A 15151-nucleotide genomic window follows, 5' to 3' on the forward strand; every position below is an offset into this window, starting at 1 on the left:
ATTTCTTATTATAGATGTTCTTGGTTAATCGATATGCTAATTGTAACTTATTAATCTGAGTTGCTAGTGCTGTTCCTTCTGATAGATTAGGTTCCAACCATTCTCCTAGAGACTTGAATCTGTCAGCTTTCTCAATTTGACCTTGTTTCAACTGTAGTTCACTGGGAGTAATACTGATGTTGGTGAGGTATTTTGTCTTTTCTAGTGACAATTGAAGTCGTACCTTGGCAGCCTGGAGTTTGAGCATATAGAGCTGCTTTACTGCTACTTTCACTGAGCTTGCTGTAAGTGCCAGATCATCTGCAAAAGCTACACAGTCTACTACACTACTGGCCATTAAAATTGCTACACCATGAAGATGACGTGCTACAGACACGAAATTTAACCAACAGGAAGAAGATGCTGTGATATGGAAATGATTAGCTTTTCATAGCATTCACAGAAGGTTGGCGCTGGTGGCGACACCTACAACGTGCTGACATGAAGAAAGTTTCCAACCAATTTCTCATACACAAACAGCAGTTGACCGGCATTGCCTGGTGAAACGTTGTTGTGATGCCTCGTGTAAGGAGGAGAAATGCGTACCATCACGTTTCCAACTTTGATAAAGGTCAGATTGTAGCCTATCAAGATTGCGGTTTATTGTATCATGACATTGCTGCTCGCATTGGTCGAGATCCAATGACTGTTAGCAGAGTATGGAATCGGTGGGTTCAGGAGGGTAATATGGAATGCCGTACTGGATCCCAACAGCCTCTTATCACTAGCAGTCGAGATGAGAGGTATCTTATCCGCATGGCTGTAATGGATCATGCAGCCATGTCTCGATCCCTGAGTCAACAGATGGGGACATTTGCAAGACAACAACCATCTGCACGAACAGTTCGAAGACATTTGCAGCAGCATGGACAATCAGCTCAGAGACCATGACTGCAGTTACCCTTGACACTACAACACAGACAGGAGTGCCTGCGATGGTGTACTCAACGACGAACCTGGGTGTGTGAATGGCATAACATCATTTTTTCGGTTGAATCCAGGTTCTGTTTACAGCATCATGATGGTCGTATCCGTGTTTGGCAACATCGAGGTGAACGCACATTGGAAGCGTGTATTCGTCATCGCCATACTGGCGTATCACCCGGCGTGATGGTATGGGGTGCCATTGGTTATACGTCTCGGTCACCTCTTGTTTGCATTGACAGCACTTTGAACAATGGACGTTACATTTCAGATGTGTTATGACCTGTGGCTCTACTCTTCATTCGATCCCTGCAAAACCTTACATTTCAGCAGGATAATGCACGACCGCATGTTGTAGGTCCTGTACAGGCCTTTCTGGATACAGAAAATATTTGACTGCTGCCCTGGCCAGAACATTCTACAGATCTTTCACCAACTGAAAACGTCTGGTCAATGGTGGCCGAGTAACTGGCTCGTCACAATACGCCAGTCACTACTCTTGATGAACTGTGGTATCGTGTTGAAGCTGCATGGGCAGCTGTACCTGTACACACCATCCAAGCTCTGTTTGACTCAATGCTCAGGCTATCAAAGCGATTATTACAGCCAGAGGTGGTTGTTCTGTGTACTGATTTCTCAGGATCTATGCACCCAAATTGCGTGAAAATGTAATCACAGATCAGTTTTAGTATAATATATTTGTCCAATGAATACCCGTTTATCATCTGCATTTCTTCTTGGTGCAGCAATTTTAATGGCCAATAGTGTACTAGTCCCTTCCATTTGTGTCCCAGATAAATACTGCTCAGTATATTTTGTGCTTCCATTTCTTTTTGCCACTCTCTGATAACCTTATCCAGTGCACAGTTGAAGAGAAGAGGTGAAAGACCATCTCCCTGTCTAACTCCTTTCTTTATCTCAAAGCTTTCTGAAAGTGTTCCCCTTAACTTTACTCATGATCTAGTGTTACTCAGGGTGTTTTGGATAAGGCTGTGGATTTTCTGGTCCGGGCCCATTTCCTGCAAAATTCTTGTAAATGTATGTCTGTCAATTGAATCGTATGCTTTCGTGAAGTCAACAAAAGTAACTACATACTGTTTATTCACTAGTTTAATTTGACTTAATACTGACTTCAAGTTAAGGATCTGTTCAGCACAAGAACATCCTTTTCTAAAACCACCCTGATAATCTCCAAGTTCTGAGTCCAATTGAGGTTCGGCTCTGTTCAGTAATGCCTTAGATAATATCTTACAGGTGACTGGTATCAATGAGATCCCTCTATAATTGCTGATGTCAGACAGGTCACCCTTCTTGTTTAAGGGGTGGATCAGAGCAGATGTCTGGTCATCTGGTAACTTCTCAGTATCCCAAATGTTCTGTAGGATGTCAGTCACCTTGCTGATTGCTTTGTCTCCAGCTTGCTTCCACAGCTCTGCAGCTATAGTGTCTTCTCCTGGTGCTTTGTTATTCTTCAGGGACTGAATGATGTTTTACACTTCTTCTTCTGTTGGAGGGTGAGAGTTTGGTTGTCTGGGACTGTCTTGATAGATAAAGGCGGTGTTAGGGGACTCACAGTTGAGAAGATTCTCAAAATATTTGGCCAATATGCGGCATTTGTCTTTGTCATTATAGGCTATGCTTCCATCTGGTCCTCTGAAGTGTAAGCTGGGTGGGACATAGCTTCTAAGATTTCACTTGAAAGTCTGGTAAAAGTTTCTAGTGGTATTCTTCTTGAAATCTTCATATAATTGAGTCAGTTGGTTCTGAGTGTACTGACGTTTAACCTGCATGATGGTTTTTGCATTTAGCCGGCACTGTTTTATGAACTTCTAAGTATTTGTTTCAGACTTCTGTGAGCTCCATCTTAGTCAAGCTGCCTGTCTCTTTGCGATTGCTTGGTCACAGGTACTTGTCCACCACTCATGTTTCCTCTGTTTCCTTAGTGGGGTGACTTCTGTTGCGGCTTTTGGCTTTTACTAATTTGTCCCTTAGCTGGTCCCAGTTGTTGCATTCATGATCTAGTGTTTGCATTCTCTCTGTATGCATATTGCAGGTTTTCAGTTTTTCCAAGTCAGACTTGGTAAGTTTGGGAATTTGAGGCTTTCTTGTATTCCTAGGTAGAAATCAGAACTTTGTTTTTGAGAGGTAGTGGTATGAGTCCAAGCTCGCCCCTCTTAACACTCTCACATTCTGGACTTATCTACAGGACTTTCTTGAAATGGCCACATGATCTATTTGAAACTCTGTTGGGAGTTATTGGGTGAAGTCCCTGTCTTCTGTTTTCTTGGTAGATGCTTAAAGGCCGTTGATTTCAGAGATTTATAATTTTTTTCTTTAGTATTTTGAAATATTCTATTGACTAAGATAAGAATTATCGTTTGTGCCTTTATGTCTAAATTTAATGTTCCTTTTCTTTCCAGGAGTGTGGTGAGAGATATGGCCAGTACCCATGCCCACAGCATATTGAGGAAGGGGACATTAATAAACCTCTACACCTTTGTGGAAAGAAATTGTGCCGTGGCAATCTGTTAATGAATAATGTCTCAGTAGCAAACAGTGGGATGTACCAGTGTGTTTATCCTTATGGAAACAAAACTGCTGACAGAAAAACAATTGTTTCATATATTTTGGAAGTTGTTGGTATGTACTGGATCAGAAAGTATTTACAAAGTTAATATATAGAAACATGAACACATATAAAAGCACTTTAACTAATGTGAAATCCAGTTTTTTTGTTCTATACTTACAATAAACAATGAATAACAGTAAACTCACTCTTTAATCTGCAAAGTGAACAATACTAGAGCAATATTTAAAGCAAACAGAAATGTATTTGTCGCATATTCATGTGGTTACATTCCTTTTTCAAAATATGGAGAGAGAAGAGAACACTTCCATGTCATGCTTGAGAAACAGAAACAGAGAAAATTATGGGAGTCATAGCAAAAACTGGTGTGGGAGTGGGGTTAGGGTAAGGAGGAGTATACACACACCATAGGCAATTGGTGAGTTCTAGAAGTGTAGCTTCAAGCACTGAGATAAAATAAAACAAAAATTAGGACAGTTAATTTGTCACTGAACCCTCTGTCAGGCACTTTATTGTGAATAGCAGAGTAATCACCTAGATGTATCTGTAGAGCTCCTGTGCAGAGATATTTGTTTAATAAGAGCACACACAATACACAAGATACATCATTGTACTTCAAATAACAATGCAAAAAGATGGCATGGACAGTGAATAGTGACTAGATGTGTACATTAGGAAAATAGTGAAATTGTATTTGACTCACTGAAAGAAGTAGGTAACTGTTACAGTAGCTGTGGAATTAGAGAAGTGAATGCTTTTCTAACAAGGAAATGATAACCAAAGTCACAGAGACATAGCCAATAATAATATCTGAATAGAAGGATCCTTTCCATTCAATAAGTCTGATGTACTCTAATTCATAAGAATGGTGCTTTCATTGTGAGTAACAAGCACAGAGAAGGTGATTATCGTCATTAGAATGGCCTCAAAATCTCATTACAAATATTTTGCTATGCCTTTGAGATCCACAAATGTCATAAAATGTCATACCTGACTTAAAATATGTTTAATGTTCTTATAATATAATATGAATAGGTAAAAAGTCTACTCACCAAGTGGCAGCACGAGAAAACACATATAAAAGATACGAAAAAACACAATCTTTCATAATCAGTGAGTGGCTCCTACTTCTGGCAGAAGGATTGAAGGGAAAGGAAGACAGATGAGGGAAAAGGACTGGTAAGATTTAGGAAATGGGGAGAGCTGCAGAAAAGTCGCCCAGAATCCCAGATCAGGAGAGATATATTGAATGGATGAGAAGAAACTACCAATATACTTAGCTTGATGACAATCATATTTTATTGTATATCAAATCCCTAGGTTTAGAGAATTTTGCTGTATGTTTTCTTACTATTATTATTTGTGTACTGTTTCATCACTTATTTCGTCATACGAATTACATGTTACAAAATTTGTCCTAAGTGCCAGCAGAGAGAAAATATATGAATTTGAGAAAACACAGTACCAGATACACTAGACATACATTCACACTATATTACAATGAGTTATGAAATGTAGCCTATACATACTACTTAGTTTTATCACAATTGTGCCACTGTATTTACCAAAACCATTAATGAACTGACAAACACATTCCAAATGGTGTTGGCCTTTTGAGGTAGGGTAGTGATGTTATGAAGTTCACTGAAGCCTTGCTAGTTATATTCCCCCTGTCAACAAACAGTGAGTCAGTACTTCCTCACCATATTGTTAAAATAACAGAGCATTGAACCAAGAAAAGTAGATCAAGGAAATTAGTAGGGGCTCTGCTGGACATGTGAAATAAAATATCAGTTTTTACGAAGTAATAAATACTAAATCTCAAAGTCACTAGTCCAGGTAAAAACTGATGGAGAAAGGTTACCAAACAGTGACTAATTATTAGACTAGCAGAACAGCAAGAAAGAAATGATGCTGAATGATTGCTGGTACTTGCTAATGACCTGCCCTTAGCAAAAAAATTGTTCAGATGGCTCTAAGCACTATGAGACTTAACATCTGAGGTCATCAGTCCCCTAAACTTAGAACTACTTAAACCTAACTAATCTAAGGACATCACACACATCCACACCTGAGGCAGGATTCGAACCTGCGACCGTAACAGCTGCGTAGTTCCGGACTGAAGCACCTAGAACCGCTCAGCAACTGCGGCCAGCTGAACTCCCTTAGCTGCAAGTAAAGGTGGATACAACATTGTTCTTAGCTCATTGGACAAATTATACAAAACAACATAATAATTTGCCAACTATGTTGAATTGTATCTCTTGAATATGTGTAAACTTTACAGTTACAAAATCGGAAACATAACTGAGCTTACTGTTATAACAACTGCTATTATTCTATATCTTGAGATGTTAATCCCTGAATGGTAGTGTACCAAACTCTATGTGAATGAGATAGGAAGAGAAACAAATTACCCCTGGGAAACAAGCACTTGCTTACTGCTATATCTATAAAAACATAAAACAGATCTGTTACAGTATCAGTAATGGCTCACCAAATAAATTACAGTGATGTCACTGTCTTCTTTGCATTTGACATATTTATGAACCACACCAAAAGAAGTGATGCCAGTAGTTATATTAATTATCTTCTGGGTCTGAGACTGAGGAAGCAAAAAATTATATCTGAATAGAACAAAAATGTGTTTTAAAAACAGAGATAAAACAGAATTTCAGTTAAAGTTGTATTAGGATGAACTATAACATTATGCTTAACAGTGTTTTGTTCCACTTTTAGAGCACAATACAGCAGCAATTCTATATAACATGGATTTGATGAACCCTTAGTAGGTTGTTGGAGATGTGGCACCAGGTGTCTATGCACAGTTCATACAATTCCTGTAAATTGTGGGCCACTGGTTTGTGGTCTAGGAGTTGGTACCCAATGACATCCAAATGTATTCTATCAGCTTCAGATAAGACAAATTTGGTGTCCAAGACATCAATTTGTGTTCAGTATCATTCTCCTCAAAGCACTGTAGCATGATTCTGACCTCCTAACATGGATAGTTAGCCTTCTGGAAGATGCCATCACTGTCGGTAGAGACATCAGTCATGAAGAGACTTAGGTGGTCTGCAAAAATATTCCCGTAGATCACAACTGTCATGGAGCCTTTGATTACTACCACAGGTCCCACAGAAGCCCAGGTGAGTGTTCCCAATAGCACAAGGTTGCCCCAATTGGCTTGTAATGATGAGGAGCACATTTCAAGCAGCTGTTTGCCTGGATAAGAGCATATACAGGCATGATCACTCTAGTATAACAAAATGGTGGTTCACCCGACCAGGTGACATATTTCTATTGACCCATGGTCCAATCTCAATGATCATGTTCCAACTGCAGCTGTTACGTATGATGTTGTTGGGTCAAAATGGGAACACACATAGGGTCATTTGCTGTGGAGCTCGATGTTCAACAGTGTGCTCTGAAACACTTGCACCTGAACTAGATTGTACTCTGTCATTAGATATACCATCAATTGCTACCTTTATTACTTTACAGAGCAGCATGCTTCTGACATCCACCTCCTGTGAATAGGATAGGTGACCCTTACTTGTGGTTTCCCTGTTTTACAGCCACTTTCCATAGATTCCCATGACAGTAGCATGAAACCAGCCAACCAGCTTCTCTATTTCCAAAATGCTCATTCCCAGGATGTCGGCCATAACAAGGTTCCCTTTGTCAGTGTTGCTTATGCCAGTGGATATCTGATTTGTGGCCCATCTTATCACTAGAATGCTTTCCAATTTGTCTCCCCTCTGCTTACATACTTCTTGTAACTATTTCATGAGCTGTTAACACTGCCAGGTAGCATTTATTCTCATGGTAGACAGGACTTAATGTCTGGCTCATCAATGTACACTGCAATTTTGGCAGCCTCATTAGCTCATAATAAAGGTAGGTTGACCATTGTAAGAGCTCTTTCCAAACATTAGATAAAGACAGCAAATAAAGAGGCTCAGTCTCAACACATATGACACAACTACATGAAGATAAACTGTTCATAAAGGATCATACGTGACAATGCTTCTTGAACCACATCAGAGAACAGTGTTAAGTATAGCACCCATTAAGAAAATACATTGAAATAATAAGTGAAAACATGACAGAAACAGGCACTTCATGAGTCCTGTTGTGATTTATCTGCTGTACAAGTGCTTAATAGGATTACAGATGTAATATTCAGAAAAATCAAAAAGACACACAAGTGGGATTATAGCACCTGAGTCAACAAGGAATTTGAAACTGGTTTTAGCAACTACCAGAGACAGCTGATATTGCTGCAACATCAATAGAATCAACTGATGCTCAACAGGAGTGTTGATGGGTGTGATCTAGTACAGACTAAGAATAAAAAGGAATGGAATACATTTCTTGCATGAGATAGGCGTATTAGGTTTGCACAGCTCAAAAATGTTCAAATGTGTTTGAAATCTTATGGGACTTAACTGCTAAGGTCATCAGTCCCTAAGCTTACACACTACTTAACCCAAATTATCCTAAGGACAAACACACACACCCATGCCTGAGGGAGGATTCGAACCTCAGCCGGGACCAGCAGCACAGTTCATGACTGCAGCGCCTTAGACCGCTCGGCTAATCCCACGCGGCGTTTGCACAGCTAACATAGTAAAAATGTAAATGTTAAGTGGCATCATTGGCTGGATATCCAACAGGGTGTGGTCATCTGCTGTCAGAAAGGATGTTCTTCCTCCACAAAAATGGCCCTTTTGTTGTGGATGTGTAGGAGATGTGTTGTATGTGGAGTGTTGATGAGTGTAATAGGTGCATGTATAGTGTAGTGTTGTGTTTGTGTTGTTTATTTTTGATGATGATGATGGTAGAAGGGAGAGGGAGAAACCTGGTGCCAACACATAGCCTCTTGAATAGCACCAAGGGGACTGCTGACCTTAATGTCCTGATCCAGTGGATGGCTCCAACAGTGTCATTTGCCGTCTCTTCATGAAAATTTGCGGAGAGGCTTGGAATTAAATCCGGAAAGCTGATGGAAAGACTGGTGGTCAGGAACTTTACATCACCACCTCTCCCCCTACCCCCACCCCCGCGCCCTTGCTAGCCAAATACTTGCATTGAAAATTTCATCCACAACCAGTTTTGGAACTAGATTACCTCAGAGTTGAGTGCTACCACACAGAAGCATGTTAGCAATTGCAGGTAGCTAATATAGAAGTAACTAGTAACATCTTGGAAGTTACTGATGTAACTCAAGAAATAGTAATTAACATTATTGCTTTTTTATTTTTCCCCTTTCTCCAGCAATTCTTCCTCTGATAGTGGAAAGAAATTAGAAACTCTTTAAAGAATGTGAGTGTAACGAAGTAATCGGCAATTACTGTAAAAGTATTTGGGGAATTGTTTTTATGCATATTTTATATGTTGAAAGGGATGGAGGGGCATACCTTTCTTGTGTTCATGTATATTTATAGGTCGGGCATGGAAGGGGAAGGGATGTGGACAAATTCAAGGCTGGAAGAATAAGAGTAATTGAAGGAGAAATTTTGATGGTCATTCAAGCTTTCCACAATGAAAATGTTTCTTTCTCTGCAATGTATCTGGAGACAAAAAGAACGCTAGAGTGCTCAGAACACTAGGTGCAAAATAAAGTGTAGGTAGTAACGGAACGGAAGAGATGCAGTTGGAAATCAAACAATGGAAAATCCAGGATGGAATGTAACAATATTATGAAAAGGAAAGTTGCCACTCACCAAATAGCAGAGATGCTAAGTCACAGATAGGCACAATGAAAAGACTGTCACAAATTAGCTTTCAGCCAGTATGACCTTCATCAAAAATAGATGCCAGCCACAGGTACGCATGCATGCCAACACACACACACACACACACACACACACACACACACACACACACACACACACACACACACACACATACATACGAAACTCACACACAGATGACTGCAGTCTGGCTTCAGTTGTCAGAAACTGCAGTCATGAGTTGCATTTGCGTGTGTGTGTGTGGGGGGGGGGGATTTATTTTTGACAAAGGCCGTACTGGCCAAAAGCTAATTTGTGACAGTCTTTTTGCTGTGCCTATCTGCGACTCAACATCTCCACTGTATGGAGAGATGCAGTTAGGCTATTTTTATTCTATCAACTTAGTATTCTTAAATATAATCATCAGTAAAATACTCACTTTTGCTAGGCCATGGGTGATCCCTTATCTTCTTAAACTGAGGTGGATGTTATGTTTATATTTATTTGGATGTTGACAGGATACCATTTCCCATAAGGAAAGAAGGTATGAAGACAATTAAAGTGATGGAAACTGCTTATGGTCTTGTACAATCCATTTTTCCTGGTTACTAATTTTTCAGGTTCTTCTGGAATACACTGCATTTACATTTTTATATGTGTATTTAACATTTATCTCACAAACTAATTAGTATAGGATTTATTACTTGTATTTAATGAAAAATATAAGTAAAATTATCCAACTTTCAGGCAATATTGTACATTAATGAGCAATTAGACTGATAATAACAATGAGAAATATAGTAACCAAAGTTTATTATTTTATTTCAGCATGCTTCATCACTTTTCCACGTACTACATATTTATCACAAAAAATAACCATAACAAACTACAACATATTGCAAAAACATAATCTCAGATCAGACCACAGTGTGGCATAGTTGTATGATTTACTTTAATTGAAGTGTTGTGTTTCTCATTGTGGACTCCTTTATAAAAACGATCAATGAAAACTTTTCTATAATGTTATGCAACAATGTCAGTGAAAATTTCGGTTATTATTTCAGAAACTGCAGAATGTCCACAAATTTTGGAGGTGTTTCCAGAGAATGTAACAGTTCTGGAAGGCTCACAAATTATTTTCAGTTGCAAAGCACTAAGTAATGTTTTTGCACAGTTCCATTGGGTCCGGAAATATGACAGCAGCTCAGCTTCACAAACTATACGCTATGGAGACAATATATATGAAGTACGTATTTCCAGCATTAATTATGTCATTTTTGTTGATGCCCATTTTGTGTGTATACTACATGGAAAATATTGAATTTGAATGAGTTTTATTTACAGGCGTTATGTGACATTTCAGCAAAAAGCACTTCCTGCGGAAACGTCAAATTAAAAGTTCCTCTTCTTTCACACCCTTCCAAAAATATCATTCATCATTAACCATGTCTCCTGTAAACTAGCGGAAGTTTCTAGTTAAGCACATGCCTTTGGTTTACTGTAACAGTAACAGGGCAACCTAGTACAGTGGTTAGGCAGTAGATTTATATTTCACAGGGACTCAAGTGCATTGTGAATTGTAGAAGTTTAGGACTCCATTGTTTTGCTAGATAACATACTGTAAGGCAAATACAAGGAGGGTTCCTCTGGACAGGCCATAACATGTTTTCTGTCACTTTTCTTGACCAATCTGAACTTTTGCTGAATATTTGGATTGTTATTATTTGTCACCCTGAAGGGAAGTGTTACTCAAACATTGAGGAGAACCAGTCATGTGGTTCATTGTTCAAGTTTCTCAGTACAGAGAAAGAAAGTTAATGGTCAAGAGCAAGAGGAAGTATCCATAGAGGATTTATCTTTATTGAGGCTATATTAATTGAAATTGTCTCAAAGGTATCATCCTTCATTATAGTGACTGCCAGAGATTGACTAATTTTTTCCAGATTTTTGTGGCACATAACCACAATTTTTTAGAAGGCATTAGGTAATGCATTAATTTAAGAAATTGTAGTGATACCCTGTTTTCTGTAATACATTTAAATGGCCAAGGGTAATATCAGCAGTGGTGTCACTATGATTTTTTTGGTCTAAAGAAGGCTGTTCCAATGCTGCCTCGTGGGGTGCGGGTACTGGTACCTCATCAACTCGCTCATGAGCAGGCACAGTTTAGGTAGACTGACTGCCAGGTGGTCCTGTTACATGTGTTCTGCACATGTTCTAGCCCTCCTGTCTGTGAGCTCCTAGCATAGAACAATCGTATACCCTACAACTTGGTTGCCTGACTGCACATGCACCATCTTACTACTCACCCCTGCCCGTTGTGCACGTGCACACCTGGCAGCCCACTGGTGGGTATGCTAGCTGGAATAGCCTAGTCTAAAAAAAAAAAGGAATATGAGACTGATGTTTATAACTGTTCAAGCTGCAAATGAATAAATAATTACCTGCTGCCTATACAGGCCTTGTCTCATATGAATGCGATGCGCCAATGCCATGGTGGCTGACAGCATCATTCATGGGCTTCTGTCATAGAGTATTGTCTCCTGAAACTCTCTATACAGTTTCCAATGTTTGTGGTATAGTATACAAGACAAATAAAGACAGGGTCAAAATCACAAAGGCAAATGTTGATTTATGCAGGAGCCATTGCCATCTACTCTGCTGAAGCATGCGACAATCAGTCACATTACATGAATAATGGCTGACATTCTGAGAGGACAGGAACCTTTTTCTTACCTTTTAGTTCTTCAACTAGTATCATACTGTTTTTTTAATAGGCTACGTTGTTTCATATGTATAATTTCTGATGATTTTCAGGTTCTGTGACTGTTTGTGTGCTGGGCTATTTATAGAATTTACCAAGTGACATATTGGATTACCTTACATGTGTGAATCCAAAGGCACCACACCTAAGAGCACAGCAAAAGATACATAAAGAAGGTAATCCGATACATCCCTTGGTAAACTATATAAACAGCGCGGCATAGAACCTGTCACAGAAACTGAATAACATGGAAAAATTATACATATAAAACAACATAGTCTATAAAAAAAAACAGCATGATACTAGCTGAAGAACTAAAAGGTAAAAGCCTCTTAAATTGGTAAGCTCTTATCACTTGACATTACCAACCTTTACTCAAACTCAACCATACAAGAAGCTGTAGCAGTGATCCAAAAGAACCTTATGAAACCTAAGAAACTTGCACACACAGAGATCATTGAATTTATGGAACTTCTCCAGATAATTCTAAGTTACAAATACTTCACCCTTAATGGCAACATTTACAACCAACAACACGGCCTAGCATTGGGATCATGTATATCAGCTACCAAAGCTGAGACACACATAAATCACTTGGAACAAAAGCTATTTAGCAGCCAAGAACCCGGACTAAAGAAAATCGAGTTTTATATGAGATATCTAGAAGACACACTACTGTTAGTGGAAAGGGATGCCAAAGACAGATATTCTACACTACTGCCCATTGAAATTGCTACACCAAGAAGAAATCCAGATGATAAACGGGTATTCATTGGACAAATATATTATACTAGAACTGACGTGTGATTATATTTTCATGCAATTTGGGTGGATAGATCCTGAGAAATCAGTACACATAACAACCGCCTCTGTCCATAATAACAACCTTGACACGCCTCGGCATTGAGTCAAACAGAGCATGGATGCTGTGTACAGGTACAGCTGCCCACGCAGCTTCAACACGATACTACAGTTCATCAACAGTAGTGACTGGCGTATTGTGACGAGCCAGTTGCTCGGCCACCATTGACTAGACGTTTTCAGTTAGTGAGAGATCTGGAGAATGTGCTGGCCAGGGCAGCAGTCAAACATTTTCTGTATCCAGAAAGGCCCGTACAGGACCTGCAACATGTGGTCATGCATTATCCTGCTGAAATGTAGGGTTTCACAGGGATTGAATGAAGGGTAGAGCCACGGGTCGTAACACATCTGAAATGTAACATCCACTGTTGAAAGTGCCGTCAATGCAAACAAGAGGTGACCGAGACGTGTAACCAATGGCACCCCATACCATCACACCGGGTGATACGCCAGTACGGCGATGACGAATACATGCTTCCAATGTGTGTTCACCGTGATGTCGCCAAATGTGGATGCGACCATCATGATGCTGTAAACAGAACCTAGATTCATCCGAAAAAATTACGTTTTGCCATTCGTGCACCCAGGTTCGTTGTTGAGTACACCATCGCAGGCGCTCCTGTCTGTGATGTAGCGTCAAGGGTAACCGCAGCCATGGCTTCTGAGCTGATAGTCCATGCTGCTGCAAACGCCATCGATCTGTTCGTGCAGATGGTTGTTGTCTTGCAAACGTCCCCATCTGTTGACTCAGGGATCGAGATGTGGCTGCGTAATCCGTTACAGCCATGCGGATAAGATGCCTGTCATCCTGACTGCTAGTGATACGAGGCCATTGGGATCCAGCACGGCATTCCGTATTACCTTCCTGAACCCACCGATTCCATATTCTGCTAACAGTCATTGGATCTCGACCAACGCGGGCAGCAATGTCACGATACGATAAACCGCAATTGCCCTAGGCTACAATCCGACCATTATCAAAGTTAGAAACATGACGGTACGCATTTCTCCTCCTTACATGAGGTATCACAACAACGTTTCACCAGGAAATGCCAGTCAACTGCTGTTTGTGAATGAGAAATCAGTTGGAAACTTTCTTCATCTTAGCATGTTGTAGGTGCCAACACCGGCTCCAACCTTGTGTGAATGCTCTGAAAAGCTGAAAAGCTAATCATTTGCACATCACAGCATCTTCTTCCTGTCGGTTAAATTTCATGCCTTTAGCACATCATCTTCCTGGTGTAAATTGCTTCCGTAATCTACATGAGACAATGACATTTACAGTGGAACATGAACAAGACCTACGTATCAACTACGTGGTCTTAAATATTAAAGAAACAACACACATTCAAAATTTATAAGGAAAATACAATGACCAACACCACATTTCCTGGAACCTCATGTCAACCTGGACATCCATAAGCAGGCAACTAAAATACCTTTGAACCAAGAAGAAATGCAACAAGAAATAAACATAGTGAAACAGATTGCAGTTGCCAATGATTATACTGCTCCCATGGTTGACACAGTCCTAGACAAAGTAAAGAAAGACCCAAACAGAAAATGCACCACTGAGAAAAAAGACAAAAACAAATGTATATATATCATCCCATACGTTTGCAGTATATTACAGAAGCTCGCAAATATTTTCAAAACACAAAGTTGGGTTTTCTACATCAAATAAACCACAACAAAACTAATAAATAATGTAAAGCGTAATCATGACTGAAACCAGACTCTGGAATATACAAAATAACATGCCAGGAATGTTGTATGTTCTGCCTAGGACAAACGGGCCAAAATTTCAGTGCCAGGTACACAGAGCACTTTAAAGCCTACACAAAATATCAGCAACAGCCACACACATACATAATACAGGACACCCATTTGAAAAACTAGGATAAAATTTTATAATGTGCATGAAATGGATTTGTTAGAGGAACCAGAAATACCTTCACATTACAGAAAATATGTAGACAAAATCTTTAATGAAAAACTTGAAAGTGAATCAGTGATTTTCTTCAGATGCTTTGAGAATATGCTTAAATAAAAACAGACAATGTAAACTGCAGGTAGGAATATCAGCAATGTAGGAAAAGATAAATTGCTACTTACCGGCAAGAAGATACGTTAAGATGCAATCGGGCAATGATGAGTGTTTCTCATTTGTTGATGGAGGCCGTGGTCGAAAGTTATGTAAGAGACTTTTAATTGCACCTGTCTGCAGCTTAACATGTC

General features: G+C 39.5%; 1 protein-coding gene across 4 annotated transcripts in view; it reads left to right on the top strand.

Annotated features, from left to right (window-relative positions):
• LOC126475302 (uncharacterized) overlaps nt 1-15151 on the top strand; it is a 131450-nt gene that overhangs the window by 95382 nt on the left and 20917 nt on the right. For all 4 annotated transcript variants that reach the window (XM_050103066.1, XM_050103068.1, XM_050103069.1 and 1 more), the window contains exons 3-4: nt 3384-3603; nt 10353-10534. In XM_050103066.1, coding sequence (XP_049959023.1) covers nt 3384-3603; nt 10353-10534 — 402 coding nt within the window. The remainder of the gene's footprint in view (nt 1-3383; nt 3604-10352; nt 10535-15151) is intronic.

This window comes from Schistocerca serialis, chromosome 4 (genome assembly GCF_023864345.2).
Source record: "Schistocerca serialis cubense isolate TAMUIC-IGC-003099 chromosome 4, iqSchSeri2.2, whole genome shotgun sequence".
Classification (NCBI taxonomy): domain Eukaryota; kingdom Metazoa; phylum Arthropoda; class Insecta; order Orthoptera; family Acrididae; genus Schistocerca; species Schistocerca serialis.